Source organism: Palaemon carinicauda, chromosome 30, assembly GCF_036898095.1.
Source record: "Palaemon carinicauda isolate YSFRI2023 chromosome 30, ASM3689809v2, whole genome shotgun sequence".
NCBI classification, from domain to species: domain Eukaryota; kingdom Metazoa; phylum Arthropoda; class Malacostraca; order Decapoda; family Palaemonidae; genus Palaemon; species Palaemon carinicauda.
This window is the reverse complement of record NC_090754.1, coordinates 70,883,509-70,908,541: the sequence shown is the minus strand read 5'-3', so window position 1 is coordinate 70,908,541 and position 25,033 is coordinate 70,883,509. Positions and strand designations below refer to the sequence as shown.

General features: G+C 37.1%; 1 protein-coding gene across 3 annotated transcripts in view; it reads right to left on the bottom strand.

The window, feature by feature from the left end:
* Positions 1-25,033, bottom strand: part of spg (dedicator of cytokinesis spg) — a 129,089-nt gene that overhangs the window by 21,827 nt on the left and 82,229 nt on the right. For all 3 annotated transcript variants that reach the window (XM_068354028.1, XM_068354026.1, XM_068354027.1), the window contains exons 26-35: positions 20,223-20,385; positions 19,666-19,908; positions 19,126-19,320; positions 18,378-18,527; positions 14,249-14,407; positions 13,920-14,102; positions 13,292-13,456; positions 10,278-10,361; positions 3,243-3,403; positions 2,899-3,055 (exon numbers count right to left, since the gene is read on the bottom strand). In XM_068354028.1, the coding sequence (XP_068210129.1) occupies positions 2,899-3,055; positions 3,243-3,403; positions 10,278-10,361; positions 13,292-13,456; positions 13,920-14,102; positions 14,249-14,407; positions 18,378-18,527; positions 19,126-19,320; positions 19,666-19,908; positions 20,223-20,385 (1,660 nt within the window). The remainder of the gene's footprint in view (positions 1-2,898; positions 3,056-3,242; positions 3,404-10,277; positions 10,362-13,291; positions 13,457-13,919; positions 14,103-14,248; positions 14,408-18,377; positions 18,528-19,125; positions 19,321-19,665; positions 19,909-20,222; positions 20,386-25,033) is intronic.

Sequence of the window (25,033 nt, the reverse complement as noted above, 5' to 3'; positions counted from 1 at the left end):
CCAAAATAGCTGCCTTACAAATGTCTAGGTATAGAACAATATGAAAAATAAATACAAACAAAATATAACAAATAATTCACTTCTTTTCTCTTAAATGTGATCATGCACCTTGAAAATACAGTGCCACTGTACATGATGTGCCAAAATGAAAATAAGTGTATTCTTTTTCAAAATAGTTCTTACAGCACATAACATGCACTCCAATGAAAAATCCGGAATCACACGTTGCCTTATTTGTAAGCAAGAAAGCAAAGTTTCATTGCATTATTTCCAGACCTTCATGTGATAACACTTCATATCATAAAAATATGAGTGCAGGGAATTAAGGCAGCAAAAGACACTGAGTAATGGGTTGTTGATGAATAATATGTTTCCAATCATAAAAACCGTTTGCTGAAATTGCCCTTTTCATGGAGGGGGAGAATGCAAAGCATCTCAGAAGATCCAGAATTGGGTAATGAAGACTAAAGATGATGTGTCAGAAATCAAACCTCATAAACCAAGATAAAAATATATCCACGAGTCTAAAGAGCATGCCACATATGGCACAGTGACATAAAACCGCAATTTTAAACTTGTATTTTTCCCAGTCATACAAACCTGAATCCTTTAATTAGGGGATTGTTTCAGTGTGAGCTGGATAAGGTTAATAAAGTTGGATAACAAGTGGTTATCAAGCCTTCCCCTTTGACCTATTATTGTTATTATCTTCATTATTACTTGCTAAGCTAAAACCCTAGTTGGAAAAGCACGATGCTATATAAGTCCAGGGGCCCCATCAGGGAAATTAGCCTAGTGAGGAAAAGAAACAAGGAAAATTAAGGGCCGAGATGTTAAAGGAAGGGGGTGTGACTGTGCTGGAATGATTGGCAAGATTGCTTAATATGTTTTTTGTTATTAAGGGTGCCAATGGATTGGATTTGTGCAAGTATTGCTCCACTATATAAAGGTAAAGCATATGTGCATGAGTTCTGTAACTTTAAAGGTATTAGTTTGTTGAGTATGGTTGGAAAATTGTATGGTAGTGTTAATTAATAAGATAAAGGATAAAATGGAAGATAGAATTTAATAAGTGCAGGGTGGCTTTAGAGGGGGTACGGGATGTAAGGATCACATTTTTATAGTTAGGCAGATATACAAGAAATATTTAGCAAAAGGTAAGGAGGTATATTTTGCATTTATGGATCTGGAGAAACCTTACGATAAGAGTTGATGGGGATGCAATGTGGAATGTCATGAGGTTATATGGAATTGGCATAAGGTTATTGTAAGCAGTGAAGAGCTTATACATAGGCAGTCAGAGCATGAGTTAGGATAGGGAATGAATCTAATGAATCGAGTGAGTGGTTTCCAGTGAGAGTGGGTCTGAGTCAGGTATGTGTGATGTCACCATGGTTGTTTAATTTGTTTGTTGATTGAGCTGCAAGACAGGTCAATACTTGGGTGCTTGGTCAAGGACTGGAACTGATAGATGAGAAATATCATGAGTGGAAGGTGAATAAGTAATTGTTTACAGAAGATACTGCATTGTTTACACACTCGGAGGAGAAGCTGTGTTGATTAGTGAGTTTGAAAGGGTGTGTGAGAGAAGGAAGTTACGAGTAAATGTGAGTAAGAGTAAGGTTATGAGGTGCACAAGGAGTGAGGGTGGAGCTACATTGAATGTCATACTGAATGGAGAGGTACTTGAAGTAGATGAGTTCAAGCACCTGGGTTCTGTTGCTGCTGCAAAATGGTGGAGTGGAAGCAGATGTATGTCAATGAATGAATGAAGGATGTAAAGTCTTGGGGGCAGTGAAGGGAGTGGTAAAGAATAAAGGGTTAGGGATGAATGTATAGAGTTCTGTATGAGAAAGTTATTGTACCAATTGTGATGTATGGATCAGAATTGTGGAGAATGAAAGTGATGGAAAGACAGAAAAAGTGTTTTTGAGATGAAGTGTCTGAGGAGCATGGCTGGTGTATCTCAACTGGACAGGGTTAGGAAAGAAGCAGTAAGAGCGAGAACAGGTGTGAGAAATGAATTAGCAGCTGGTGTATATAAGATGTGTTAAAGTGGTTTGGCCATGTAGAGAGGATGGAAATGGTCATCTGCTGAAGGTGATGAATGTAAGAGTTGATAGAAGTACAGTACAAGAAGAAGCCCAAGGTATGGGTGGATGGATGATGAAAGCCATAGGTGACAGGAAGATAGATAAGAGAAAAGCAAAGAAGCATGCTCGGAATAGAAATGAATGGCAAGGGATTGTGACGTAGTTTCAATAGGTCCTGCTGCTACCTCGGGTCACCTTGGTGACCACTGAGGTAGCAGCAGTTGGGGAGTCAGTATTATGAAGGTTCATTTGTTGTTGAAGACTGGGGAAGGTGGGCTGCAGGCACCCTAGGAATACCAACCAAACTCGGCTGAGTTCCTCATCAAGCATGGAGGAACAAGGGGAAAAAATCCCCTTTTATTTCTTTTGGGATGTCAGCTATCTCCAAAAATAGGGGGAAGTGCCTAGATAGATAGATAGATAGATGAAGATGAACCCCTCAATAGAGGACAACTAAGAAATTGAATGCAGCAGGGGTTCCCTGCATGGAAATAGATCAACATATGATTAATGGGATGGTGGAGATCAAAAACATTTCTTTACATTTCCTTTTGGTTACCCAGTAAAAAAAAAAAAAAAAATTATAAATCAGTACAGTATCATATTACCAAAAACAACTTGGTATTATCTAACACAAGGTTAAATAGTATGTATTAGCTAAATGAAAACAATCAATCATATACTGTAAACCTGGGGATTATAAGCTTTCAATAAATACTAAAAAAGTATTGCAAATATGTTTTCTAATTTCTAACATTTTCAAAGAACCTTTAAAAACAGACTTCTTTCACATTATCATACACACCTGAGGTTTGGCATACAATTCATCATCGTGGGATGCTGACTGAAAGTGAGCATAGAGAGATGATGCCTGTGAAGAACGTTGTGATGAATGTCCAGATGTTGATGAAGAACTTATACTAGCAGCACACTTGTCTGAAGGCAGTGGTGGTAAAGGGGAGCTGAAAAATGGAGTAATATTGAACAATAACTTGGCAAACTTGATATTCAACTTTCAATGTTATTTTTATATAAAGAAAATATCCAATATGCATACACAAGTCCTTTAAAACCTGCTGTTGGCAACAAAACTTGAAAACTTGGGAGTCTCCCAAACTAATTTCAATAAAAATATGACAGTTGACTAACTTGATAATAGAACCAATTCTCCTGAATTCAGTGGCAGGATCAGAGTCAGCTCGTCTATGTGTAAGAGGTGGAGGAGGTGTAGACTGAAGAGACGAAACCGACCTCTGGGACTGAGGAGTTGAGCATATCTTTCGTACTTTAATTCGTAAATCTTCAAATACCTGAAATAATAAAAGGTAGATATGAATTACAAATTAAATAAAGTTACCAATGCAGTTTCAAGATAAAAAATAATAGATGCACAATACTTGAAAATAAAAAATATAAGATACATCTAACTTTTCTTAAGCTCAATTTTCCTTCAGAACAAAAGTACCCGCAAGCAAAATATCAAATGTAAGAATGAAGCCATGTAAAATTGGTGGGACAGGCTGGCTCGTGTTAGTGTACAATAAATTCTAAAAATTCTTGAAACTGAATTACATAAACATAAAAGATTTGTTTTATATTGAAAACCAACAAAAGTGGTAGAAATAAGTTTAAAACAATTGAAAGTATTCTAGGTTTAGGTTGAGTTAAATTTATAAGGCACTATTCCCATAGTTCAACTTCCAAGCTTCACTAAATATGTAATTCCACAAATACCTTAGAAGTTACAAAAATTCTACCCTTCTGCAATTTCCATAAACACATTATGTGTATGCATATTATTGGTAGGCACAGTCATTCATAGAGCATCACATACAGCAATTCTAGCTAACAAAAGACATTCAAGAGAAAAAAAATCATGTGCCTTTTATATATACTGTATTGTTCTAAATGAATTTAATCAAGTACAGACAAAGAATAAATTAAAAAAATAGAATCTAGGGCACTAGTATCAATTCTATTGCTATTAACTTTACTGAAATAAAACCAATATAAAAATGCTATGCAATGAACACGAACTTGAAAGAATGCATCCTTCAGGTTCAGTGATAACATATCTTCCTTTCCGATGAAAGAAAGCATAGACTCTACTGTCTCCTTTCTGAACTTCGTTTGACAAACAAACTTGTTCAGGGGAGAGAGGTTGATGACTGGTCTGCAGGCTCCAGCTGTCTTCACTAGGAAAAGGCAACTATAGTAGCTCGGAGACTTATCTCACACGACTTCAATCTCTTTTCTCTCCAACATCCTTCTCACCTTTGCCTGCAAAGCCAGGCTATTCAGCAATGTTGGAGATCTACCGGAAACTCTATTGCTAATTGACATGGGGGAGCACTGGTCCTAAAAATGTAACAGGTAACCATCCTGAAGCACACTCACTACCCAAGGCTTAGCCATGTGTCTCCACCAAGTAGAGCACTGGTAAGACAGGCATCTTCTTACTCTCGGGAGAGGAGGAACGCCAGCACCAGTGATTCCTTCTCTCTCACCTCTTCTAACAGCCACCCTTCCTAAAAGGACCAGGTTGGGGTTCTTGAAAAGGCTGCGTACATACTGGCTCATTTCGGGAAGAGGTTGCAGGAGGTGCCAATCGTGGTCACGGCTTGAGCACAGGGCCCATCTTCAATCCAAATCCCGCAGGCTTGGCAGCTGCTGCCTTCATAGGGCTGGGACCATCGGAAATACTGCTCTGGATCAGGGAGTCCTGTGAAGCAATCCTTCAAGATTCCACCGCTGCCTGAAACATGACTCCCAAGAAGGAGAGACGTGGCTTCCAGCACCAACGAGTTCCTTAGCAACAATGCCACTTCCAGCTTAACTTGTTTTGAGAAATGAGTTCCTTAATAACAACACCACTTCCAAGGTAACTGTTTTGAGAAATTATTTCCTTAGCAACAATGCCACTTCCAGGGTAACCTCTTTTGAGAAATGGGAGACCATAGCATCCTGTCTCTCCAAAACCCAGTTAGCCCATTGGTTTGTTACCTGGAGAGCATGGAAGGTCACAGCTTTCCCATCAGACTGCACAAAACTCTCATACAGTATTTCACCAAAGACTTCAGGGCAGATAAAATCATTATCTTTGCGAAGTAACTAACTAACTGCTCCTGACCACTGGGCGAGCCAGGAAACAGTGTGGAGAGAGGCCTTGACAGACAACTCCATGGCCGCTGACTCAAGAGGCTAAGAATAATATATCTTCTGCCTTGAGAGCACATACCGATGGGTCAACCTGCAGATGGGTTGACATGGTGTTCTCTAGTGTGTATAACATCCGCTGCCTGGAAAGTGATGGTGCAGGATCCTACTTGACTGACTGGATACAAGCTTGTTCTCAGATCTGCAGATTTGATTGTCAATTCAATCCAGAGCCAAATCAACAAGATCTGACCATGACAATTCCAATGGGGCCTTGAGCCTTGAGAAGAACCAAAGAACCGATTAATAACTGAGGTTCTCACGGATGAGGCTAAGGACCTTCACGAAGGAACTTTCCGACTTGGGGTAATCTGGCCCAATCCGGTATCCCCAGGACATTTGATCCCTGCATAACCTCATGACTTGATGGGGCTGAGGGTGTGGCAGGACGTTACGATGATTATGCTCCCCCCCAAAGTACACCTGTTCTGCCCAGAGCACAGAAACTGGTATCTAATTGGGGGCTAATGAAGGCCTGGGCAGACCAACAGCAATGGGAGGAGAAGTCCAGGCATGTATCCCAGCAGAGCCAGCAAAGACCAAAGTACTTCTCCCTCTGCATATAGGGGTGGGTGGACAGCTACGGCAATATGCTCAGTGGTACAGGGAAAAGGTCATGACTACTTGATGGAAGAGGGACGAGCACGGGTCACAAAGGCCTGGAAAGATGGATTATGAAGGTTGCCAAAACTCTTATTTCAACCTGGGATGAGAATGTGTACAGAGCCGTATACTCCTGTCATGGGCAGCTACATAGGTGGCTAAGTGACCATGATGGCCAGGGCTAGATAACCGGTGGCTTCGGCCCCCATTTGGTCAGAAGCCACTCGAATGCTATCTTCTCCAACCGCCTGAGAGAGCGACAGGGTTGAAAGGAGCCCTTTCCTTACAACTATTGCTGGTCTTCCTGGACTTTTTTTACCTCTTTCTCCTCCTCTTCTTCACCATCTTAGAAGAAGAGTAAGAATCAGAGTCGGAGGAGGAGAAAGAAGAACACTGTGCATCCTTCTTCCTCTTCTTGACTATCGCTCCCAGCTATGTAAGAAGAGTTGTTGACGTCCAAGTAATCAGGAAAGAATGACGCTCACCTGAGGTGTGGGAACCACATGGGTTGCTCCAACAGGAGCCACAACACTGGAACAGACTGTCACAGGAGAGGGAGGGCACACCGTTGGGACACAGGCCCCCCAAGCACAAGTGTCGGGAGATCGGCACTGGGGATGGGGTGGGATACAGTGGGGCCAAGTCAGGGATCAGGTAACTTTGGGCACTGGATCAAAAAGCACTTTGGCCTCGGAGTCCTTATTGCACCTAATAACTTCTTGCAAATGTCTAGAACAAGGGGAGAGATGGGGTTACAGTGGGTCTTTTGCATTCATTTTATATGTTCTTTAACATTAAGAGGGCCAGGTGGAATGCCAATATAACACTGGTATAGGAAAAAAATACAAAATCCTGAAAAAATTCACGGAGCTTCGTATGGCAATGGAGAATGCGAATACAAAATATTTTGTCAAAATTCCTCTTACTTTCATAGTTACAGGGTAATTAGTAAAAGTATCTTAATAAACCATAAACACTATTCCTTATAAGAAAATGCAGTATTTCTTCTATTATTGTAAATTTTGATAATCATTACATTTCAATGTAAAAGAAATTGTGAACAATGGCATCGATATACCTTTCACGAGTCACAAATGATGTATTACACAGTAAATTACACCCTTCACCCTTCAGTCATACCACAAACCTCGTGGAGAGTACATGCCTGAGTTTGACCTATGACATTCACTCATTTTTATGTTTGTTTTTCTTGTTTTCGGTAAGAATTTTATCATTTCAAAGAGGAAAATACAATTTTCACATCTTGCTAACATAAGGAAGAAGAAAATTCGCACCAATGAGAGTTCAGAAGAAGGTAATATCAGTTGTGCAAAGAAAGAGAGAGCGAGTTGTGTGGATGGAGAAGCAACGGCCTTGCCTGACACGAGCAAAAGAAGCAAGATATTGAGCAAAAGGATCTTTGTTTATGAGTAAATTATGATAAATAACTTTGTTTTTGCTTATAAGTGAACAAAAAAGAACATAACATTCATAATAATCAGGATTTATCAATATTGGCTTTATAAAAATATAAAGAAAAACTTTAAACACCCTCTGACATTCACAATTTTCACATTTGTTTTTCTCATTTTCGGCAAGAATATTATCATTTCAAAGAAGTAAAGAAAATTTCAACATCTTGCTAACATAAGCAAGAAGAAAATTTGCTCTATTAAAAGTTCAGAAGAGGGTAATATCGGTAGTGCAGAAAGAGAGAGAGAGAGTGTTGTGGACAGAGGAGTGGCTGCCTTGCTTCACAGAGAAAAAAGAAGCAAGATATTGAGCAAAAAGACCTTCATTTATGATTAAATTATGATAAATAACATTGTTTCCTTTTATTAATACCCAAAAAAGAACATAAAATTCATAATAATCATACATACTTACATATACCAAGGCACTTCCCCCAATTTTGGGGGGTAGCCGACATCAAACAAATGAAACAAAAAGGGGGACCTCTCCTCTCTACGTTCCTCACAGCCTGACAAGGGACTCAACTGAGTTCGGCTGGTACTGCTGGGGGTGCCACTGCCCACCCTGCCACATTATCCACCACAGATGAAGCTTCATAACACTGAATCCCCTACTGCTGCTACCTCCGCAGTCATCCAAAGCACCGGAGGAAGCAGCAGGGCCTACTGTAACTGCGTCACAATCGCTCGCCATTCATTCCTATTTCTAGCACACTCTCTTGCCTCTCTCACATAAATTCTCTAATCACCCAGAGCTTCCTTCACTCCATCCATCCACCCAAACCTTGGCCTTCCTCTTGTACTTCTCCCATCAACTCTAGCATTCATCACCTTCTTTAGCAGAAAGCCATTTTCCATTTCTCAACATGGCCAAACCACCTCAACACATTCATATCCACTCTAGCTGCTAACTCATTTCTTACACCCGTTCTCACCCTCACTACTTCGTTCCTAACTCTATCTATTCGAGATACACCAGCCATATTCCTTAGACATTTCATTTCAAACACATTCAATCTCTGTCTCTCCATCACTTTCATTCCCCACAATTCCGATCTATACATCACAGTTGGTACAATCACTCTCTCATACAGAACTCTCTTTACATTCATGCCCAACCCTCTATTTTTTACTACTCTCTTAACTGCTCCCAACACTTTGCACCCTCCATTCACTCTCTGACGTACATCTGCTTCCACTCAACCATTTTCTGCAACAACAGACCCCAAGTATTTAAACTGATCCACCTCCTCAAGTGACTCTCCATTCAACATGACATTCAACCTTGCACCACCTTCCCTTCCCATACATCTCATAACCTTACTCTTACCCACATTAACTCTCAACTTCCTTCTCTCACACACCCTTCCAAATTCTGTCACTGATCGGCCAAGCTTCTCTTCTGTGTCTGCAACCAGTACAGTATCATCCGCAAACAACAACTGATTTACCTCCCATTCATGGTCATTCTCGTCTACCAGTTTTAATCCTCGTCCAAGCACTCGAGCATTTACCTTTCTCACCACTCCATCAACATACAAGTTAAACAACCACGGCGACATCACACATCCCTGTCTCAGCCCCACTCTCACCGGAAACCAATCGTTCACTTCATTTCCTATCCTAACGCATGCTTTACTACCTTTGTAGAGACTTTTCACTGCTTGCAACAACCTTCCACCAACTCCATATAACCTCATCACATTCCACATTGCTTCCCTATCAACTCTATCATACACTTTCTCCAGATCCATAAACGCAACATACACCTCCTTACCTTTTACTAAATATTTCTCGCATATCTGCCTAACTGTAAAAATCTGATTCATGCAACCCCTACCTCTTCTAAAACCATTAATTTTGACTGTAAAAATACAAAAAAAAAACTTTGAACGCCTGTATCTCAAAACTATACTTATACACCATCAAATTCAGTAGTCTCCCTTAGTTTTAAAAACGTAGAATTCAAATTTGGTACATAACTTACAAATACATTATAAAACAATGAAATGAAGCCCTTTTTTCCAATTTTTTTTTCTTATTTTTTTTCTTAATTTTTTTCCCCTGATTTTTAGGGTTTGTTTTTTTACCATAATAAAAAAAAAATTCATATCTCGCAGAAATAAAACTTTCCAAATTATTGGAGATTTATATCAGGTCTATATAGGGTAGTAATCCCAGATCTTAGTGATAATTATCAAGGGAGGAGATAGAATTTCAAAAACACTAATTTTCAGGATACTGTAAATCCCCCTGGCGTCACAAAACCGAAGGTCAGAGGCAAAAATCCTTTGCAGTTTGGAGATGTCCCACATCACCTTATTAAGTGGTATTAAAAATTGGCATTAGCCGGCCAGCCCCTTAAGGGGCTCAGGGTCACTATCTATATAGTTCTACATCTATCTCTCACCAGCCTTCTGAGTACCATCAATAGACATGGTTATGAATCCTTGGGACAACATATATGCACTGCTTTCCCTTTAATCTTAAATTATTTAGATGTCCCTGAACAAATATGGTGCTAGAGACATCTAACAATAACTGTGATCACTATTCTAGCCATATAAAAATGGTTTACAAACCTCCCAAACTTTCCTTTAGACACCATAAGACTGTCCTGATGGAACAACCTTCTATTTAGTCACATTTCTGGAGGTATCACCAGAATTTTAAGAAGTCAATCTACACACCTGGAGGTTGTCAAGCAAAGTCATTAAGCAGGAATTTTCAACAGACATGCCCAAAAGCATCTCCAAGCATTGTTAAAAGTTCTGCAATCAACCTCTAACAGTTAATATTGAGCTTTAATCCTGTAAAAACTCCTGAAACTGACAACTGCAACAATATTAATAAATGCATACCATACTTTTCAAAAATATTAACCAAAATTTACCTCTACAAGACGTCTATGTAAGGGTTGGTTGGCAGGTGGTGCAATCCTTCCATGGAGATCAAGAGCACCCTCTAGGATCAGAGTCTGAAATGACAAAATAGAGAAAATAAAGTAATTGATACAACTAATGAGACATGGTCATAAGTTAATAGAATTCCTTTAACAGGAATCTGAATTAGGCAAAAATAGTGACTTGAATCCGAATCTTTTCTTCACAAATCACAATGATGATTATAAATCACTCTTTAATCCAAATTCTTAGAATTGCTAAGTTTTCCCCTTTTGTTTTTTTTTACCTTAAATATCAATACATGAACAAAAATATTAAACTAAATCATCAACCACTTTCCCCTAAACCTATGCACAATCTATTCTACCATTGCAGTTGCATTAATACCTTCCTCCCATAAAAAAAACAATACAGCATTGTAATCCCTACAGAGAATTACAACTTCAAAATTGCAATTTGCAGCATAAATTAAGCATTATTGGAGTCTATATGTAGCATTCCCACTAGGTAGGTAGTAGGTTGGCCAGGGCACCAATCACCCGTTGAAATACTACCGCTGGAGAGCTATGGGGTCTTTTGACTGGACAGACAGTACTACATTGGATCCATCTCTCTGGTTATGATTCATTTTACCTTTGCCTACACAAACACAAGAGAATAATCTGGTCTATTCTTTACATACTCTCCTCTGTCCTCATATTTGCTCAATTATGTAAAATACATGGCATGAAATCAGGTAAAATCATGCCTCTTGTATATGCATTGTTACCTAATAAAACTGACGAAATCTATAGGAAGTTCTTGGTGGTTTTAAAAGAAAGAAGTCCCTATATGTTCCCGCGTTTGACAACAATGGTTGATTTTGAACAGGCCATGGTTAAGAAGGCCATAGAGCAACAATTTTTACTCTCCAAATGTTCTGGGTGCTTTTTTTCATTTGAGTCAAAGTCTTTAAATAAAGCGACACTGATGCCGAATTTGCTCTTAAAACTTGTCTCTTATCTGTATAGGCATTTATAACGGTACCCAATGTTGTGGCCACATTTGAATATTTAACAGTAAAAGTGATTTTTCCAGAATTTATAAATTTTAGTAGCGAATAAATGTTATTTGATTTTTCTTTTTAACTATAAAGACAAATTTATAAATATTAGATTGTAATATTTATTTAACTAAACGACTGCTTTTATTTTCAAGCAATGTCTTTTTCCAATTCAAATGCTCAAAAAAAAAATACTAGAAGTTATTTGCTTTCGAGCAATCTACCTTTCGAGGCATTGAAAGTTTGAGAAATAATTTTTCAAGCAATTGATTTCGAGTAATTTACTGGGCATTGTCACAGGACAAGATATATAGAGTTAGATTATTGAATAAAGAAAACACATAACGAGACGCCTCCAGACATAAAACCGTTGCTTTGTGACCTCGATGCTCTGAGTTGCTCAATCTACATTAGCCAAGTGTTGTGGAAGTTGGTGCCCATGTTTTGCTGACCTGTCATATTGCTGAATCAAATCTCTATCCCACAGGGCTGGAGATGGAGAGGATGCACCGGCGACTGGTAACAACAACCGTTGAATCTGAGACAGCCATCCCTCCCTTAACACCAGTGACCACCCATGGTATCTCATCCAAATTTAAGGAGAAGCCTGCCCCAGATGTTAGAGGGTTCGCCAGTACCGTCCTGCCACTATAGCCACTATAGACTGATCCTGGCCTTATCAACATTTACTTAAATTTCATAATGTAGTATTATTCAGTGACTTTCTAAAACCCCGCTGTGTCTCTCTCCATTGCCAGACCCTAGTAATTCACCAACTTGTAACTTGTATGTATTAATATTGAGCACTTAAAAGATTTTGCTATTTCTATTCAACTTGGTAAATTGGTACTTTAATATTTTCAGTGAAGTATTTGAAAAGATACAGAGTAAAATCTGTCATAATCCTCATTTCCCATATTTTTAAGTCTTAAGCCGCTACTACCACGAGGCCACGAGACAACACCGACTCGGGCACACACTTCTATCTTATTTCTATTCATCTTGTTTTGTTAAAGTTTTTATAGTTTATATAGGTGCTATTTATTTTAATGTTGTTACTCTTAAGATATTTTATTTTTCCTTGTTTCCTTTCCTGTTGGAGTCCCTGGGCTTACAGCATTCTGCTTTTCCAACTAGGATTGTAGCTTAGCAAGTAATCAATGATGATGATGATAATGCCCTTCTACAATGATTTTTACTTTTTTTCTTTTTCAGAATTAGCTTTTAATCTCAACTAATGATTAACCTCCTTCAAGATTCTCTTGCTCCAATGTTCACATCTAATTTATAATATTTACCTAAAAATCTTTTAGGCCCTTTGAGGGTCTAGGAAGGATTTACTGGTCTAGTTAAACTATTATAATTATCCCGATAAAACTACTGAACCAGACTCCTCACTTTCTACCATAGAATTGAACATCTGGCTAAACTACATAGTGATGATGACTGCTATAGGGGACTTCAATTTTATAAATTCTGGAAAAGACTAAAAATAACTTAACAGGCAGTAAAAATTAAGAATGAGACTACCCATCCATGGTTAAATTAGTGATGGAAAAAATATATGGATTAATACATGGCTCAAGCTTTCTCAGCCAAAAACCAATAGAATAAGCACCCCTATTAAGGTATCACTAAAACTGTAAAAGTCCTATCTAATAGCTTTGATAGTTTTCATATTTATCTTTTTTGAGTAACAAAATTAAAAGGTAACTGAAAGAATAAATAAAGTTCTGTTACCAAAAGCAAAGAATACATTTTCAGTATTTATTAACTTTTCAAACACCTATAATTAAGTATTTTTCTGCAAAAAAGTTTAATACCTATAATCACACAAGCAAATAATAAAGAGAAGAGAAAGTCAAATGAAAAACTGTACAAATCTAATTAAATATTACCCATCTTTTTATAAGGTAATATAATCACAACATGTGTCTACTTAACTATTCAAAGAAAGCTTACCTGCTCCGAGAAAAGAACTTTCAGCCTGTTAACATGTTCCGAGTTCTCAGGATACACATGGAGATAATCTGGGCCAAAGAAGGCATCTTGATATTTAGCTATGCCTCCATTTACTGCAGCATCAATGGTGCCTTGAAGCCTCATCGTGAAAGGTTGGATGTTGTCCTGTCATGAAAGAAGAAACATAGCCAAGCATGAGGACATATAATTGTGTTCTTCTGTATATAATTAGTATTCTAAATGGCAGCCTGTAGAATTGAGCAAACTACAAAATTTGGAATAAAATCAAATTATCAAAATTGCTCATAGTGATCCTACAAATAAATGCAATTTTGTGTGACATTAAAATATCAAGTGAAAGGAGTATTTCAAATTATATACAGTATAATGCTTGATTATATAAGATATATAAGAAAGAAAAAGAATAATAAAAGAGGAATACAAGATAACTATATTATATTCTGATAAATACACATACATATGTATGTATGTATGTATGCATGTATGTATAATATACATTTATGTATTATTCAAAAATACTATACAAGATAACCAAAAAAATTTCAAATAGTTTATTCATTCTTTGTTATTAATTAGAAAACCCATTATTGTGTTTAGCAAATCTTACATGTGGATTAGCTCTGTACTGGAGGGACATCTGTTTCAGTTGTTTATTGTTTTTCTCTACTGTCTCACAGGCACACTGGGGAGGACACAACTGTTCTATCCTCTGGTCTACTATTTCAAACCACTTGAGAATTCCTGGCAATTCGGACTCAATTGTGTACGTTATCCTCTCAATCCAAAGGTTCTGCAATAAAAATGTCATAATATTTTAGTCGATTTTTAGTATATACAAATCCTATTATATCTTATGCTTAGCATTCTTTAAAATTGATCGTTAGTAACAATCAAATATAACTAAAAAAGTCATGGATAAAAAAAATGAATAAATACCTTAAACTCATTATCCTTGTCTGCACCTCCACGATATGTCGCTCTGTCATATACAAAACAGCGAACATGATTGACAGCATAGTACTTGAGTATCCGATCATCCACTTCCAAACCATCAAACTTAGGGTTAGGTTCTGGGATAGGTTTCACAGCACAAATCTGAAAAAAAAATACAAAATTATTTCAGCCACAAAAATTCTAAGCATTTTATTGTAAAACTGAAATTATTCATTAGCTACTTTGGGTTAAAGTTCTCTTTCTTGAGGGTACACTCAAGAACACTTTCCTATCAGTGTTGGGCGGAAGTATGCCTGGTAGTTTAACAAGAGGTTTCCTTTTCCTTACTTTTTATTTTTCATTATCTGCATCTTCAACCTCCATTTTCAAAACATTCATTACTGTCCTTCCTTCGCTTTAAGTGGTTCGCCTAGAAGTTATGTTGGTGCCACCATGTTGACCAGTTTTATCTAATAAAACAATTCTTTTATACTTGAATATCATTCAATGGTCTGGGCTTCAGTAGCTTACTCTCATCTTAAACTGTTGGACAAAAACTTGCTGTTTATTAAATTCATTATCCCAGCAGTGGATATCTATTACTTGCATTGTTGTCCAATTAGTTCATTGTGCATTTTTCATAATTCTAAACATTCTTCACGTTCAGATCTTACTAGATTATATTTACTATATAGTACTGGACATATCTTTAATTCTAATAACTTTATTCTTGTTATGACTAAATTTTATAATGATGTTTCCAATCAAACAGTTGAATCTAAGAAACTTTAGAAATTCAAACTTGGTGAAAATGCTGCCCTATTGAGCAGGTTGATATGCTTGTTTCATATTTTACCTATTACTCATCTCTTTAGCATTGTTATCTATAATCTTGATATAGTTTTTTGTGTTACTTCTCTCTTATAGTCAATTCTTTACTTCATGTCCTTTCTGTACAGGGCTGCTTCCCTTTAGGGACCCTTGGGCTTTAGTACACTTTTTTTATATACTAGAACTGCAGCTTGGCTGGTAATAACTAATAATTTTTCTTACAAACTTAAATTAAAATCTTGGATTAAAAACAAGACAAAAAGAAATCACTAAAAAACAACCCGAAACTTGAATATTCCTGCCAATCAAAACTATATACCGACTGAAAGTCATCCTAAGATTTTTTTCTTAAACCAGAAGTTTAGCATATTAAAAACAGGTAATTAAGGTATGTAAAAAATGTGAGGGCCTCAGATGGTACTGGCTTAAATTAAATCTAGTACAAAAACACAATTGGCCAGCATCAAATGTACAACCAGCGTGTAACGGTTTCGGTTACTGCATCCACTAGAAAGACGTAGATGAGCCAGTCATTCTACTCCTCTTCAAGATGTATGCTGGGCCAGGTTGCATACCAAGTCCTCTGAGGAATCTGAGAATGCAACACAACTACTCAGCAGCCACCTCAAGACCAAAGGTACAGTAATACCTTGAGATACGAGTTCCGTTCCAGGACCGAGCTCGTATTTCAATTTTCTCGTATCACAGATGAATTTTTTCAATATAAAACAACTAAAAACAAATTAATCCATTCCCACCCTCTGAAAAAAAACCCCTAAAAACAGTATATTAGAGAAAAAACATGTTTTTAACATCCTACGCTAACAAAATAACAAAGGCTATGAACTGGCTGCGGCACAGGTCACAGGGCCATGCATCTCAGGCCAGCCTGGCTGCCAGGGTAGTCAACCCACCCTCCCATGCTACCGATACAGTCAAGCCAGCCACTCCGGTTGTGCATCTCATGTAAGAGGGTAGTCAAGCCAGCAACCCAAGCTAAGGTAAGGGGGCTATCCATCTCCGGCCAGCCTGGTTACCTGGGTAGTAAAGCCAGCTAGCCAGCCACCTGTACTGTGGCACAGGGCCGTGCAACTCCAACCAGCCTAGCTATCGGGGTAGTCAAGCTAGCTACCCATTCCACGGCTCGGTGCCATATATTTAAGGTCAGCTAGGCTACCAGCGTAGTCAAGCAAGCCAGCCACCCCGGATGGGGCACAGGGCCATGTATCTGCAGCCAGACAGACTACCAAACCAGCCAGCCAATCAGGCCCTGGCATGAGGTAGTGGTCCCAGCCCCCATACGGGGAGGGACCAACGGGGAGCCATCCACCTTCCCAGAAAGTGAGGCAGTGTCTCTGAAGAATCCTACAACTGGCTTACAATTAGCCTTCCTGGACTACTAATACTACAGCTGAGAAGAATCATCAAAATCAGAAGGGGGAGTGAATGAGGAGGAGGATAGCTTCACATAAAAGTGTATCCTACTCTCAATTACCTAGGAGTTGGTGTTCTGTCCAGATGGAGCAATCTCAATGAAACTGGAGCAAACAGTGATCATTGTTGCACAGGTTTCACCTCACTGACTGTCACCAAAGGTACCGATCAGCGAAAAAACTCGTCAGCAGCTAAAAGGTGGACAGCGATACCTGTTACCACAAGCTCATAATTGCAAATCAACACCACAGCTTTGGGTTGGTGTGTGTGCTCTTTCCTCTACATTCTATAATGACACAAGGAGCAATGTAAACAATCCCTATATTGGCCTTCTGTATAATGCTGGAGATCTGTCCTATTTAGACCACTGGCCTGTAGAAGACAAAACAGCAATGGCTGCCGCATCAGACTCACAATCACTAACAAAACCAGAAGGTACTGGCCTGTGTGAGAGCTCCCTTTCAGCAAGAGGCAGTAGAGTGAACAATACTCTTATTACTCTACTGTATGGTGCAAAGGATTGGTTAGGGCAGGACCATTCACCTACAACTGATGAAAAATGTGGTGACTAAAATGCCCGGCTCATGATCACTAACCGACCCTGAAGGTGCGAGTTGGCAAGCGAGTTCTGTATGGTACCGAGTGTGCACCAAGGTAAGGAACAATCCTTCATATCGCAGTAGGAACAAGGAAGGTGACCCCATACACTCACCCCCTCCTATGCCCTACGGTGCTGATGTTGAGTCCAAGTAAGACTACAGTACTCACTTGCTCCAGGCATAACAGTGGTAACTGTAACACTGGCTCACACTCACTTGTCTGACCTTGAAGGTGACCAGTTAGCAGATGAGTATCATCAATCCCTCTAGGAGGATGAGAGCATTAGCATTAAGTCCTAAGGAACATTTAGTGAGTCTTTCCTACGAGACTACCTTTTTAGCTGTTGTCTTCTCAAGGTGGAATTGTCTGACAAAGAGAAGGAAGGAGAGAGAAGAGATTGCCAACCCTTCTTCCCTGCTGTCACTAAGGAGTCATGGTTTGTGTGACCAATAAGAACTGCAGTCCCTAAGAGGGGGAAGCTACAAGAGCTTCCAACGTTGCAACACAAACCACTTCACTGGGGTTTTGTCACAAGGAACAAGGGAGCACTGGGAACAATCAATGATACTGCAACATATGAGGTCACCATCCCAGGAACAATGTCGGTGCCAAATGAACCCACCCAAGAACAGGTTTCCTCGGTGAAACTCAGTTTGAAATGGGAACTCCTTCCTGGGGCAGAGAAACTACCACAAAGCAAGGCAGGTTACTATCCAAATTCATCGTTTTCATAATCAGCAGAGTGAAAACAAAACACAAGGGATGCGGGGGAGTACTGCTCATAGTCACTCCTTCACAAAGGTACACTACACATGGGCTTTCAAGGGTTTGTATACTCAAGAGGAACAAATTCACTTCACCACATGCTTAGCTTTCACTGCCTTATATTCATAAGCAAGAGTAATCACAAAAAATAAAGTAGATAAAAAAGCAACACATCACAAATGAATGTTAAAAAAGGTCCAACAGTTGAGAGAGCACGACTGGGTGTCTGTAATTGTTGCAGCCAAATACAAAAGTGCATGTGAGTATGCAAGGCTTTCCCCTAAGCCATCTGTTCTTAACCAGCTACCTTGTTAATGATACAATGGCTTTTCAGCACCGCTCAAGAAAAATCACTAATTTAAAGGGTAAAAGGTTTGTTTACGCATAGAAACAAGCTGTTTACAGTCTTGTTTGGATCTTTTGATACCTTTAATGACATCTATCAGCAAGAGAGAAACAAAAAGTTTGGTGTATCAGATATCACAACAAATAAGAGACATACCTGAATATACTGCCCATCAGATGATCGAATAGTATCATCTGGAGGAGTGTTGGGTGGGAGTATTTTTGCCTGAGGGAATTCTGTTTGTATACGCTGAGTAAAATCTCTTATTTGTTCATATTCCAAGCCTCGATAGATAAATGCTTTGTTCTGTGGACAAGAAAAAAAATCAACATAAAACAGAGAGGGCTGGTACCATACATTGAAAAATAATGAATGAAAAAAATTGACAAATATAAGCATAATTTCAATTATATGAATGAGAAACTAAGTTTGTGTAAATGCCAAGCAAACTGACTGGATTACTATATACTTTGATTATGTTTAATACCGATATAAAAAATTGAATAATCACACTCAGATGAGTTGGGCATAACCAACGATGAATTATAAAATTAACTTCTTTCTTTATCATAATTACATTGTAGTTTAAACAGATATAGAATGCAATGTTCTCTAAAATGTTTCATATAAAAAATAAAATATAGCTAACTAAAATTAGTTTAAAGTCCTTACCAGCTATAAAGAAAAAAAAAAGAAAAATTTATATAGGATTCCACAAAATTTGCAATTATGAACACAAATCCTTAACAAAGAATGCAAGGGAATAAAAATAAACAGTAACATCTTAAGCTAAAAAGGAACACTGTAGTTTGAATGCTCCTGTAGAGTAACTGAAAAAAATGCTTGTCTATGACAAAAATGTATTATCATCATTAGCTAGAATCTTGAAATAAGTCAATCATACCCGAACAAACAATGGAAGACCCAAGCCATAAAAGCCAACTCTGAAGTACTCGTTGTCATGACGGTTGCAACTCAAAATTTCTTCGTAGAACCTTGCTTGCCGTCTCAACACTTCACTCAGCTTCTGATAATCAAATAATCTACAGCGATACTGGGTTGCTAATTCTTCTAGCAGTGGAAGACCTTCTTCCCAACACTGAAATGTACAACAACAAAAATTAATACGGCAAGAAAACTACTACCGTAGTACCTTCTAAGTAATACATCCATCCATATACCAAAGGCACTTCCCCCAATTTTGGGGGGTAGCCGACATCAACAAGAACAAAACAAAAAAGGGGACCTCTACTCTCTATGTTCCTCCAGCCTAAACTCTCTCTCAAAATCAATTACAGTTTTAATAAAAAGTATGCCAAAGTACACAGGGCAGACAAAATTGTGTTTATTAAAACTTAAAAGGGTTGAAGGCAGGCTCCTTCAAGCTAACGTTTTATTAAACATCTTAAGAATTAATTCAGAAATAACAAAGGTTGTAACATACCTTTCCTTTATCAAAGTTTTCAATAATTTTCATGTAAATCAACTCTTTTCTTTGTGTTTCTGTCTGTGCAGGATACAAATGATCTGCATGCAACATCCTTTGTGTCCAGGCTAATTGACTAGCATGTAATTGAAGGGTAAAAGCTGCCTCTGTGAAATTCCCCGCCGGAAGGTGCAAATCGTGCAGCTTGTATATATACCTGATGTACATCTCCTGACGATTTATTTCATTTTTGTAGAAGTTCTGAAACATATGATAAATGTAAGCTCATATACAATCATATGGCAATAAAATATAATAACGACCTACTTGTAGTTAATTTTTGGGATGCACTTTTTATGAAACATCTTTACAGTCAATGTGAGGGGATTTTACAAATTTATTCAAGCTACTGCATCCCCATTCACATAACCAATACATCTATTCTCATTCTTATCATTGCTAATTTTATAAAAACTATTATTATAAAGCTTTACCTTCTCAATATGAATTCTGATATAAAAAAGAAATACCAAATTAATTTCAAGTAATACTTGGTGAAACTTATTTCTGCTTACCAACAGATTGACTGTGCAGCTCATTCTCTTGTCACAATTTTCATCACCCTGCATTACATTTCGGTAATCTAAAAGACGTTCTAGGAGTCGTGTTACGGAGTTAATAAATGCAGTCCCAGACTCTCGCCATACAGGATCATTAGAGCGAACCCTTTCCAGCAATCTGTAATAGAGTTGAAAAAAAATAGTTGAAAAAAATACTTAAGCAGTAAACCTCTACAATGCGGAGATAAAAAATGCTTAATCAATAGCAAAACTGAATACTGTAGTTGTAAAAACCAAAATTTATAAATACAGAATTTTAAATAGCCCTTACACAGCAAAATCCCATCATCTCATTCTTCTTATGCTTTTGTGACTTTTAAACAGTGAATTGAATGAAAAAAGCAAAGCAATAACTACGGTTTAGTTAAACTTCCCAACCTATAAGAAAATCTATAATTTATCTGCAACACTAGATCACTTTTCCTCTTCTTAATATTGAACGATGACAGCACTACACAAGTCACATCAACCCTCGTAGTACCGTTCAAGACCCGCAGTCATCATATTTATGCTGTCCACAAAGTTCATAGATCTCACTGTCTCAATAACCTTTCTTGTCTAATTCTCTACCAACTACAAACTCCTTCCAGATACAAATACAAGGTCTTTTCATAATGATCATAATAAATCTACTTTTTAGACCTCGGGTACAGCTCAAACATTTCCCATATGCGCAGCAGTGTCTTATGTTATCTTGTCTGACACCCACTTGTCCATGATAGTGGATATCTTCTCCCTACTGTTGTCTACCTTTCAGTGACCTATTCCAGCAAAGTTGCCAACTGAAGGAAAAATATATGTGAAGATGTCAAAACAGATACTGCATTGACCAGGTTCTCCTAGCCAAAAAGCACACACTTTTATATAAATTAAGCATCTGCACATTACTAAATGTACTATTACCACTACTACTACTACTATTATTACTACCAATACTACTACTTATACAACTACATCGACTCCATAAAATATCATTACTCGTGTGCAAACTCATGTTGACTACTGAAACTAGGAAATTGGTGCCTTTGCTGAAAAACATGATTTTTCATGTTTCTAGCAAAACAAAGTCTAATATTATCAATACTAAAGCTTCATTGGATGAACTTATTCACACAGCAACATTACAATTATAAAATAGTTTAATGATACTACTGAAACATTTATCAATTCTTGAGAGCTAACTCAAAGGAAATGATCTTACAAGAACCAAAACAAAAGAAAAGTAAAAATTCCAATAAACACAGCCAAGTGGGAAGAGACCACAGGATACAGGTGAAAATAAAAGCAATATCCCACAACAGAGCATATATCCACTTGAAAGAGATTGTGGAGTCATAACGTGTGGCAAACATCAGATACATCAACGTTCAAACAACTAAAATACAAATATAAGGCACCATCACCATAAAATAATTTCTAATGTTGTGGTGAACTGGTATTTTTCAATGTTCTTGGGAGATAGGTATATCGGATTATAATAAGACAGATTTTTGTGATAATTCAATTTACATTTCATCAAGTTATGTATAGTTAAACATTTTTGGCGTGAGTGGTTAGTTTACAGTGATTCACTACTTTGCTATTCTTTTATGATATAAATGAAAATTGTTTTTGGTCTAAACAAGTGCTTTAACCATACTGTTAAGTAATTTGTTAATCAAAACCAGATCAATTAGTTTCTTTGTTACTATTTGAGACTTTACTGTACACGTTCTTATTTCACGTGTAATGCACATAAGAATTTTGAGTTATGACTTTTTTGGATTATCTTTTGTGTGATGATCTGCAATAAGTGACATAGGTAAACATAATAATGTATGCAAATGATTTGTCAAAATTGGTGGGGTAATGAGTGTTTTAATAAAACACTCCCAGCATCCACACTTGAAAAATGATTGATACATTATCCATCTTAATTGAATGCTAGGGGCTTGTCTGATTCATATTTTGACTTTAATCTATCTTATCAAATTTCATTTTATTTATTGCTTGATGTTGTGGGAGTTGGAAGTTTATTCTTCTGCTTCGGGTTTGTAACTCAATGTGTCCAATTCTTTACTTGGATTTGACATGGGGAAGGTGTGCCCTCCCCATTTTTTATTCTTCCAAAATACAGTAATTATTGGTTTTAAATTTTAGTCTGATTTACCAGTATTAGCTTTGTTTGTCTTAGTGACCCATTCTTCCATAATGGTAATTGATTTTCATTCAAAGTTATTTCTTTGATGTGTTTCATTTTTATTGGAGACTATCCTCTGACTTTTGCATTATAAATTAACCATCTCCTATCATCATCATCTTCTCCTCCTCCTACACCCATTGACGCAAAGGGCCTCATTTAGATTCCATCAGTAGCCTATCTTTAGTTTTTAAATCAATACTTTTACCCCTTATCTTCTTATAGATTAGTAGCTAATTCAGTGTTATTTTATTTATGATGAACATTTTTGGGGCGACCTACAGTTCTATATATAGGTTTCTTTGATGGCTAAACAAAAGTCACTCACTCTAAGCAGTATTTTAATTTTTTGATGGCCATGCATGTACTTGCTTGTGATATTTCTCTATTTCCTTGTTGTGCATATAATAATTCTTTTCATCATGCATGGTGGTTTTAAACACAGTTAACAGATTTTGATGTATCGTAGTTCCAAATGATTGTGAAGTCATTTGATCCACAAAGAGCTTATTGAGGGTCACTAAAATACTTACAGTTTTGTCATTGAAGAAATTTTGGATCATATGGTCTCAAAACTCTGATTTAGCGATTCTTTATCTTTTTTTTTTTTTTTTTGAGTGAAACTTTGCCCACTAATTTAATCTTTATCACATTTAATAAAAGAAAAAAAAAATAATTTTCCTTACTGAAATTCTTGTGTATCCTACAATCTTCCCTATTGTTGTATCTTTGTTGTAAAGAGACTAATATAGTTTTTATATTTTCTTCTCTTCTGTGATTAGTAAAATCACCATGCCTTGCATACAGCTTACAATATCAGTCATACTTGAAAACTTTTTAAACTTATGTCTATATTTTCTAACTAGTTCTAACTTGAGTAATTATCAGACTAGATTTTAGTGGTTTCAGCCATCCAATGGTTTTCTCGATTGTATTATTATCATTATTATTATTACTATTACTTGCTAAGCTACAAACCCTAGTTGGAAAAGCAGGATGTTATAAACATATAAAAATATCCCAGTAAAGAAAGGAAATAAGAAAAAGTACATGAGATTTTATGAATAATCAATATAAAATATCCTAAAATTAAAAAGATTAAACTAAATCTGTCATATATAAACTATAAAGAGAGACTTATGTCAGCCTGTTCAATATAAAAACATTCACTGCAAGTTTGAACTTATGAAGTTCCACCAATTCAACTGCCTGATTGGGAAGATCATTCCACAATCTGGTCACAGCTGAAATAAAACTTCTAGAATACTGTGAAGCATTGGGTCTTATAATGGAAAGGCATGACTGTCAGAATTAACTTCATACCTAGTACTATGTCTTGGATGATCTGAATGGAAAGGATGGTCAGAATTACGAAAAATCTTATGCAACACGCATAAAGATTCAACTGAATGACGGTGCCACAAATTAATATCTAGATCAGGAATAAGATGAGATTCAGCAGCTGAAGACTTGACAGGAAAACTATACTCAAAACAAAGCAAAATGAAAGAATGAAAATATTTCTTCAAAATAGATTTATCATCGAAAATCAAACTTTCTAATAAGCCAATTTTTTTTGTAATTAAAGAAGAAACAGATTGCATGTGTTTCTCAAAGTAAATTTTCAATCATGAATCATGGTAAGAGTCATATAAAGTAAAACAACATTTTCATTGCACAGATCTGGATAATGAGGAGCCACTGCCCTTGACCTACTTACAATCCTACTTCTGGCTATGTTAGGGCTCAATTTCATGCCCTATACTTTGCACTATGCACTAATTTTAGCTAAATCTCTATTAGGGGATTCATCAACCCCAGATCTACAATCGGGAGATGGAATTGTGGCAAAAAGAGTAGCATCATCTGCATATCCAATGAACTTGTTTTCTAGGCCAAACCACATATCATGTGTATATAGTAAGAAAAGTAATGGGCCAAGATACTACCCCAAGGAACACCAGCTGATAACATCTAATTTCTATACTCACTATGGTGCCCATCAACAACTCTTTTCAATCAATTACTAACAAATTTTTTTGAATGACATCTATTTTGTAATATATCTATTTAAGAAAGAAAATTCAAGTTGTGTTACAACAAAGATATTAATTTTTTTTCCCCAATATTTTACATGGAATTTAGACCAATTTCCAGAGCAAAAAGAGAAATAAAAATGGATCATGGATGAGTCTTATAATTCTGTGCAGAGGTCACCAAGAATTATTTGTTTGTCTAGATGCTTTCCCTTGCCTGACTTGAAGCTACACCTACAAAATGGGTGTAGCTGTCATGTATGAGGGCCACTCTACGACTTATAACTAGATATACACATTACTCCAAGTAAGATTGAGGGTTGTCAATTTGTCGAGATCAGACTTTCTCCTCACTCGGCTAGGTACCTACTTGAATTTTAGGGGTGAGGAGGCTTACTGTCCAACCTCACCCTTCACACAGCACAAAGGTCATCATTCAAACATCAATTTTGATAGCATAAGGAGAGAAAAATTATCTGATAAGAGGAATAGATACCTAACTATTTCAATATAAAGAACTGTAAGTATTTAGGGCTAAGATATGGTTAAAC